General features: G+C 36.2%; 1 protein-coding gene across 2 annotated transcripts in view; it reads left to right on the top strand.

Annotated features, from left to right (window-relative positions):
* Positions 1–859: 859 nt before the first annotated feature.
* LOC149795377 (ras-related protein Rab-24-like) overlaps positions 860–10048 on the top strand; it is a 29907-nt gene continuing 20718 nt past the window's right edge. Inside the window, exons 1-3 of one of the 2 annotated variants that reach the window (XM_089965159.1) lie at positions 860–968; positions 2708–2861; positions 6780–6848. In XM_089965159.1, the coding sequence (XP_089821285.1) occupies positions 2748–2861; positions 6780–6848 (183 nt within the window). In that variant the 5' untranslated portion in view covers positions 860–968; positions 2708–2747. Of the gene's footprint in view, positions 1096–2707; positions 2862–6779; positions 6849–10048 lie in introns of both variants that reach the window. The other variant, XM_089965160.1, reaches the window with a different exon arrangement.

The following is a 10048-nucleotide window of genomic DNA, read 5'->3' as shown; positions in this document are numbered from 1 at the left end:
AAGCACCAAAAACTCAACGAAAACTTATGAAGAAACGATAATGCCGAATCATTGAACAACATACTAAAAACAACATTAAATTTATTGGAAGCCAATGTATACTCCTGAGCTGGTTCAGCTGTTATTTCAAGCAGTATACCCCCATTTCGTAGATTTCTGATGTTCACTGCATGGTGAAAGCAATTACCGTTGTCACCGAAATTATGCCGCGCACGGCGTCAACAGCATAATATGGCGTTGCAAAACTGAGGATAAAAGCAAACAAATTCCAGAAATTCTTTAAGAATTCGAAAAACAAAAAGCAAGATATAACATAAATAGTTCAACCAATGGAAAATTCTGTTTCAAATGGTGCTAAGAACGTTGCCCGAAAGCCAAACCAATGGAAAAGACCGAGAAGTGAAATAGAAAAAGTAATGCATACATCGTAACAACACTTTACAGCTACAAATCGGACTCGACTTAAAATTAACAGTCTCATTACAAAATGTCTAATGGACAAACAATAATGCTGACTCATTGAAGAACATACTAAACACAACATTAAACTGACTGGAAGCCATTCTTATATTGCTCGGCTCTCTTTATATACATTGTTATTAATTTGATTGGAAGCCATTCTTATTTACTAATTTCCTCAATGTCTTATATACTAGGTTTCACATTTTGTTTACTTACAACATATTTTCACTGATAAATTAGCATTATAATGCATGTTAAAGGTGGTTTGCGGTAGGTTTGTGGTGGTTTGCGATAAATAAATGGACCCCAAGCTGGTTGTTTTCAGATCACGTTCCATTTATCAGGTCACTGATCAGCAACTTCCTGAATGAACTACGCAGGAAGTAAACCTATTGTACACACCTAGCGGTAAAAGAGAATTGAGTACCTGGAATAGGAGGTTGTAAGCGTTGAATCTCAAGCAGGAATGGATTGATAACATTAACGAAAGCATCAAGAAGACAGCGGTAACTACAGTTACTCAAACTCAGTTAAAGGCCCGTACATGTATAATTGAGGAATATCCCACTGTGTGTTATTTAAATATATAAGGAAGACATTTTTGTTACCATACTACAGTTTGCTATGGGATAGGTATGTACAGTTTAATCTATTCGAGTTTATATTTAACGAACCACAGAACACCGAGAAACGTAGTTGCTTAAGATCAGTTTTAATAAGTTCAGTGGACACGTCGAGAGGGTAGATAATAGAAAGTGTTCACCTAGGGGCTGTAAGATCATGGATATTTAATTTAACGATTACAAGTTTCTATAGACCTTTTTCAGGAAGTCGAATTTGGGTTTTTCCACTCCAATATTTAACGCATGCGCAATCAACGTAGGGCAACTTTTAAGCGATTGTCATTAACATAGTGTATGTTCGTGAAGAAAGTTTCAAACAAATTTGTAAGGTTTGACATCTGTACACCCTTTACAGAAATAGTGTTTAAAAATCATGAGTGAATAGTTAATTAATCTGCCTAAAAGCATATATGAGCACACAAAGCATCAGAGAGGACCAGAACAGCGGACATGATTTGTGGGCCCTAGGAAAAATTATCCAGTAGGCCCCAGTGAATCACAAATTTAAACAACGGTGGAGCCCCTGACCGTTGTGGTCCCCCATAATTTGTCCTGCCCTCTCCGTGGTCATGGATAGGACTTAACAAAGTTGGATGATCCATTTCTGAAAGGAAAGGGGTGGGTGGACGATTTTCCTATGTTACCAGAATTACTATTTGTACAGATCTACGTGTATTTGGATGACTCTTCAGGACTATATACTCACGAAAACATGAGGACTTACAAACCTCTTTGTTGCATATAATCAATGTCATAGTGGATGAATGCATATAGGTAAACACCGCATTATCAATGCCAGCGTAATCAGATCCCTAGCCCAATCCAAGAAGCCACACGAGTTACACATAGCTGATAGTACTGTAGCAACTGGCTGTTGCAAATGTATCGCAGGATGAGTTAACTCATCATTATTATCCATATTTGTCCAAGGAGTTAGAAAACTAAGGAGAGAGAGAGAGAGGAAATTCCTTAGCCAATCCAATGTATGATACGCAGTTTTAGGATTTACATTCATTTCCATTTAATTTATTAACTAAATGGCAATCTTTGAGGAATCTGCTTAATATGTGATGTGCCGCCTTTGGTGTTCATTGTTTGCTGCTAATTAGACAAGTTAACTTGTTATTGTCGGATTATTCATGACCATGCAGTCATAAGAGGGGGATGGGGGCGGCGTTAAGATGAGAGTCACGATGTAGTGATATAAAACAATAGGTACTCATTTATTGTTAAAAATACTTGATGAAAACGTATAGTTCAACTATTATACTTGTGGGCTAGCATATTATTGTATACTACTATCACAGTTGCCCTACGTCAAATGTGCATGACCGTACCGGATGCGGCTATGGGATAGGTTTGGCCAGATAAAAGTAGTACCTGAAAATGATCTATACGGTGATTCATTTTGCGTGCTCTCTTGAAACATATCTTACGTATGTTGTGATTCAAAAGGTGAATGACGTACTTTCATGTGCAACGAATACAGTTTCAACACATTACCCTGTCTCTTTTGCAATACATATAGTTGACATAATTGTTTCCACGGCATATGGAGTGAATGAGCTTAAAAACTGGAATATAAGTGCATGGTCTGAGGCTAAAATCTTTTTAAATTACAGAAATTTATACTGAAAAATATAAAGGGGTAATTGGAAAAGAATGGCAATGAGTAGCGTGGACTGCAAGGTGGTGTTGCTTGGTGGCGCCAGCGTTGGAAAATCTTCACTCATCGAGCGCTATATACATAACAAGTATTCCACAACATCTAATATGGTAAGTTTAACATATATTATACTAACTGGCGTATAACCTATATTCCACAACATCTAACATGGTATGTATAACATAGAATATACCAACTGGCGTATTAACTATATTTCACCACATTTTATATGGTAAGTATAACATATGATATACCAATTGGCATATTGACTATATTCCACCACATCTAATATGGTTAGTAAAACATTTAATGTACCACCTAGCATATTGACTATATTCCACCACATCTAACATGGTAAGTATAACATATAATATACCAACTGGCATACTGACTACATACCATATCTAACATGGTAATTATAAAGTATGATGTACCAACTTGTTATTTAATGTACCACCTAGCATGGTGAGATTGTTACACTGCACACATACATTTTTGAATTTGACTAATTTCCACTCGATCATCAGCCTGTAAACGTTCTCAACTGAAGAGTTTCCTCTTGTAATGTGCATACATCGTTTAACATTAGTACAGGGTCACTGTGTCCAAATGTTTATGCTCATTATTTTCTCCATTCAGTTATTTACTGTCAAAATCGTGCATTATAACTTCATACTTCACTGCTTAATACTGCAAGACAAGTGTCTAAAAATAGCATCGTATATTAGGAAGTACTTTTGAGTGTAAACATACAATGCACGCTTTTGTAGCAGACACCAGAGGTTTTGATTTATTAGACGTGTCTGTGGCTGAACAAGCTATTTGGTCCATTCGAAAGTTGAGATGATAAAGTTGACGATGTGGATGAATTCACTGAGTCACAAAACAAACTTTCAACCAAGCAAATGAATGAATGTGATATCGGTAATGTCCCAAATGAAAGTGAGACATGCATCATTGAAAATACAGATCAATTAACTACTTGTTTAGGAGAAATGTTCATAACAATTCTTAAATGGAATGATTCAAACTCTGTGGTCTATACATACTGAACATAAAGCCATATTAAGGTCAAGGCCTATCCCGTCCGCCTCAGAGATGCTACATTTTACAAGTCAGTTCACGCACAAAATTAGAAGCAAAAAATGCAAGTGAAGAAAGCGAGTTTAGGCAGAAAAGCGAAAACCTCAGAGCTAACAAGTCAAGACGATAAAGAAGCCTTATTTCCGATGCCGAAATTTCGTTATCACACTCCGACTGCTTTGCAATTTTCTTCGACTTAATATTTTTTTTTTTTTTTTTTTTTTTAATTTATAGTACAAATCATACAGGTCATGTGAATAGCTGGGTTCCCCCCAATAACAGGTTTTTTCTCTGACCCTTACCACTCTATTGTTGCATATCTTGACCCCAACATAAATAAACATAAATGTCAAAATATCTAAAATAGGGTGATAAGTGTTAGAGGAAACTCGGACTCGCGTTCCTCCAATTACGAACCTGGTAATAATAATAATAATAATGGCACGTCAGTACAATCGTGACTATATTGTGCCTTTTCAAAGTTAAGCTATACAACTGTAAATGCATACATTGCAGAGTTTAGGAACACCATCCCTTCCAAATAATCGTAAACATGTAGTCAAGCAAGGTAAAATGGAAATACATTAAGATTCTTATAGAAATATATATCCAATAAAAGGGAAAAATAAAAGGCATGACATCCGTAAAATCACAGGGTCAACAGTTTTTTTTTGTACCAAGCGCAGTCCTTTAAAACGTCCAACAAGTCTTTGATGGAAAATCATCAAACAGTCTCTTAATTGTGGCCACATTAAAATGTTTCTGTCTAACATAGCAGAAGTCCTTAAACACTTGACAAGAGTGTTCTCCACTGTCAACAGACAGTGGCAAAAAATACAGTTTGGTGTGATCTACCATTCTTACCGTATGCAATGGTAAGATATCTTTGTCTTCTACGGGAGCGATAGAGCTAAGGAGTACCATCTACAATGACGGCTTTGCTGTTCTTTAACTCGCTTGCGAAGTTTTCAGATAATTTATATCGTATTTTAAGCCGCTATAGGTAATATTGAATTCAGCAAAAGGTAGCTTTGGTTGCTTTATTTACTCTTTTATTACGCTTAATAACGATGAAACTAGACACCCAACACTACAAAATACTTTTCCAAGACCGCATAAGTAAATTATGTTTTTCTAAAATATTGGAAATACGGTTTGTCAATATTAAGGATTTTGCGAGACTGTCGGTTTCGAAAGAAAATATTAAAAGATGATGCAATTTGTTTTGTTTTGTAATTAAATGATTCGAGCATGGTTCTGATTTCTGGTGTAAAAAAGGAGGTTTTATCTGGTATAGAGGTTCGATATGGTGCCGTTGGTGTGTTGCTTCGAAAGCTGTAACCATGTCTAAATCTTTCGATCCGTTTGCAAAGGCGAATGAATGGCCACTGAAGGAGGCATGCATTTTACTGGATTTGATACGCGCCGCAGAGACAAGCACTACGGTTAATTGTTAATCTTAACCACCAACAAATTGCAAGTCTTGAATTTGCCTCACCTACTATACGCACTTCGTGATATATGGCCTTAAATTACATTATACTATTCGAGCAAGAATTTACTGGAAACTTCAAAATCGAATGTTTCCTAAGCGATTAGCGAATATTGCATAAAATCGTCAATATTGAACACTTTATTTCTGTAACAGACTTGAGACAATTTTCAAAGGTTTTACGTGATTTCTTACAACGGAGTTTTGATTAAACGTCCGGGTCTTCTACTTGAAAGCTAGAAGAAGTCTACACCAAGATCATGGATTCTAACGAATGTTTGTGTAATCCCGGTGTGGAATATAAGAAATTACAGTCTTCAAACGAAATCACCATTAACGAATGCGGAAATGGGTTATTTCTATTCAGACTAAAAATGATAGTTCATACGTTCAATTGTCATGGCACAAATAGAACAGTAGGCAGTGGTGACCGTGCATCTTGGTTGCATGGTACAATTTTATTATGTACTGCATAACTAGATATTGAAATTTAATTTTGAGAGAAATATGACAGCGCCACAGTGGTGACATCATTCTTACAGCTATCTTTTGCCATTTTTGAAGTATATCTGCCCTTCTCTATGTTCTTCTGACCCGCATTTTTATATATTTTTATTCCTATTTTTAATTTTTCTTCTTCTTCCCTCTCACCCTTTGTCTCTCGCCGTCCTTCCCGTCTTTCTTCCAGTGAGGATTAATATATTTAAATATTTGTAAAGACTATTGACTCTAAAAGTATATGATAATGTAATCAATGAAAAAGTTCCATGAAGAATGCATTAAAATGAACCCTGAACAACAAATATCAGGTTTTAAATATTAATTTGTTATTAATATTTTTCAATATTAGATATTTCACTCCTGACCGTATAACATTGTTCCATATCACGACTGAAATATTTGCTTATATCTATCCCACAAACATAAATATTCTCCATATATCGTTAGAATGTACAATGTAGTCATGCCACAATACCTTTTCTCTAGTGAACTTCACCCATGTATCTATTCCTATAAATGATAAAAGAAACAAGTAATTCTTGTCTAGTTATTTTTACTCATGCTTTGATTTAAATCTAAGCAATACAATTTCCTCCTTTGTGCAGACATATTGTCAATGTTATGAAGCATGAAATACTACCGTCTGACTCGCAGCACGTAATGCAGTACGTAATACTGACGTATTCAATATATGGTTTGATGATTAAACTGCAGGTCTCAGTCCGCCGCAGATAAGCTGTCATGGTGTGCCTTTGGATAAAGGACGATACGTGTATTACCTCGGCACTTAATAGTCTTTCGTTTAATGATGTACCGTTAAACACAATTCAGTAAAATGCAAGCATACTTCGTGTTTTTTGTCACACGACGTTGAAGATACTATAGTTCCACTTAAAGATGGTGGTACATATTGACAGTTTGCCCCCACAGCTTATTGTATTTTGTATTTCAGACGATCGGCATAGATTTTGTTCGTAAGAAAGAGCAAACGGACGATAAAGAAGTTATATTTGGAATATGGGTAAGTGCTATGCGCTAATATAAATTTGAACCACATTCACTGCCAAGAAATTAGGCAGCTGGGCGAAGTTGTAAATGTTCGCATGATCATTTCATACCCTTGAGAAATGACATGTACAATAGAATGTATACATATATATTTATTGTTCTGGTTTTGTTTAAGAGACTTTTCGATGCCAAATATCAAGTATTTCAAAGATATAGAAAAATCTATTCGATTTTTGACAACTGATACATTTAGAACGCCCAAATCGAACATTGGTCAAATGGCTAGAATCTCAAAATAGCAAACAATATTTGCAAAGGACTAACTTCTTTACTTTACAGAGAAAATATTAAAAATCGGCAAGTAATTTTAGGCAATCCAGTAGTTTATAAAGTTGTAAACTTAAAGAGAAGGGGAATATATGTCACAGATAAAATGACATGTATCAAGTTGAATTGATTTTTAAAAAATAAGAAATGGATGAACGGAAAAACATATATAGATGTGAGATCGGGTACACGGGGTATTTGAAAAGTTCTGAATGTTATTTTATATCACATTTCTTTCTTTGAACCTGACAATAAATTTAATGTCAGCGTATACAGAAAATAACGTTCTCAGAACTGTAAATTATACACCTATTATAAAACAAAGAGAACTGACAGTGACGAGCAAAAGCGGTAGAGAGAGAGAGAGAGAGAGAGAGAGAGAACAATTCTGTAACTTGGTGAAGACTATACTGTAAAATCCGGGCACTCTGTGGGTATTCTACGAATCATAACAAGGCTGATTTGGATGCAATTCTTTGTTATAGTCTGCAGTGTTGTAGTAGTTTCATTGTTCTGAAGGTTGTCACGACTTCATGGCAGATGACCCACGTTCTGGAAGACCGTTGTTAGCGATTGATGAGAGGGACGTGGCTGTTTAGACCGATAAATCAGCCCCTCACCTGTGATGATATAGATTCGTGGTTTAGGGGCAGATATCACTTCTTCATTAAAACCAGCAAAAGTCTGCAGACAGTTTTGTTTGCACGCATCGGTGTGCATTTATACACTTACCGGTATTTCATCCGACTGTGGAGTTACCGCCCGTTGAAGGGTTATTTTGATGACATGTTCATTATAATACCGGAGGAAATAATATGTTTGGTGACATGTAAATCCACGTGGAATAGCACAACCCTCTGTCCTAAGGCCATTTCGAATTTTGCGCTAGATATGACTGTTACCAGTTACCGGTATATATCTAAAGTGTACGTAGGTTTGTTCCGGAAAGATTTGTATGCAGCAAAATTGCACATTTTAATAAACAGTCGACATCAAACCCAGATATCGTCCATTAGTATCGACCCAGATTTGCAGGTTGATTTATCGGCCTAATGGCTGCTGTGAAGGGAGCAATTGATGAAGATACTCGATACTAAGTGGAAAACATATTTATGTTATCAAGGGCATTTATTCTTCAGCTGTTGTTAATATATTAAACAATCAGTTGAAGCTCGAAAAAGTTTGTGCAAGATGGGTCACACATTTGGTGATATCTGATCAAAGTTAGAATTGGGTTCAAATTACTTTTTGGCGAAAAAGTCCCTGTCTTCCATGCATAAGTGTCTAACTCTGTTAGTGTAATTAGACATTTGTATTCCTCCAAAGTTTATTTTTAGAAATTTGTGAACACTACCTGTATGCACCCCTGGTTCAGCTTTTAGTGATTATTGGCTAGATCACATTATCGAAGATTCATTGAGGTTCTCCATTACTGTTATTACATACTTTTGAGAGAGGAACCGGTATACTATGAAGTTCTTTACATTGGCAACATGCACAATAATACTTCTCTCTCTCTCTCATCCGGGGAATTCCCATCATTTTTCAAAACTGCCATTGTAAAGCCTCTTCTGAAGAAACCAACACTCAACCATAACAATTTAAAGAACTACCGCTCAGTTTCTAATCTCAAATTCATATACAAAATCTTAGAAAAAGTTGTTCTATCACAATTTGATTCTTATCTGAATTCAAACAGTTTTTTCAGCAATATCAGGTCTACATATCGCCCTTGCCACAGTACTGAAACTACTCTTCTGAAATCAGTTAATGACCCTCCTTCTGCTTTGGATAGCGGAAAGATTACAGTCCTCACCCTCCTTGATTTTTTGCATCATTTGGCGCAATAGACCATGATTTATTACTTTACCGTCTCCAGCATGTATTTGGCATTCATGATACAGCCTTACTGTGGTTCAAGTCCTACTTGGTCAACAGGACACAAATTATGTCCGCAAATGGAATACACTTCAGCACAGTTGAACTATGTTGTGCTGTTCCACAGGACTGTATTATTGGACTTGTTCTCATCATTCTAGACACTCAGCCGCTCTCAAGGGTCATAGATCATCATCCAGTGTCTCACCAATTGTACGATGATGACACCCAAATATACAAATCTAGCCACCCAACTGAAATTGATGCTACCATACAAGGTGTAGAGAGGTGCATTTCTGATGTGAAATCATGGATGACATGTAACACGCTGCAGATAAATGATGATAAAACTGAGGCCATTCTGATCACAACACAAAGACTTTTTCATTCACACCATTTACCTGAAACAATAAATATCAGCAACACCAGCATTAAATTCACACAGTCTGTACGAAACCTAGGTGTTACTCTCCATAGTACTCTCGCATTGCACCAACATGTCATGAACATGTGCAAGGCTGCATATCTTGAGCTGAGACGCATCAGCTCCATTCGGAAATATCTTTCAGTTGATGCCACTAAACCACTTGCGTGTTCATTAGTACTTTCAAGACTGGACTATTGTAACTCAATTATGTCTGGTTCGTCTTAATATCTACTCCACCCATGTATACACACCAGCAAGATACTTAAATTCCTCTTCTAACAATTGTATATTCATTATTCCCACTATGAAAACGAATATGGACAACGTGCTTTTGCATACCATTGCCTAGCAACGTGTAACGAATTACCCACTGAACGTAGACACAAAGACACAGTGATCTCATTCAAGAGTGCTCTTAAAACGCACCTATTTCGACTGCAACAACAAACTTAAAGACATAGTAACGTTTCCTACCTTAAATATTTTCAGCTTGTTTTATGTTTTTTAATTTTATAGTGTTTGTTTTATGTGTTGTTTAATGTTGTAAAGCGCTTAGATCTTCTGAAGATTAGGCGCTATAC

This window comes from Sinohyriopsis cumingii, chromosome 7 (assembly GCF_028554795.1).
Source record: "Sinohyriopsis cumingii isolate HCF-2022 chromosome 7, ASM2855479v2, whole genome shotgun sequence".
NCBI classification, from domain to species: domain Eukaryota; kingdom Metazoa; phylum Mollusca; class Bivalvia; order Unionida; family Unionidae; genus Sinohyriopsis; species Sinohyriopsis cumingii.
The sequence above is the reverse complement of the archived record's forward strand: the minus strand, read 5'-3'. Positions and strand labels throughout refer to the sequence as shown.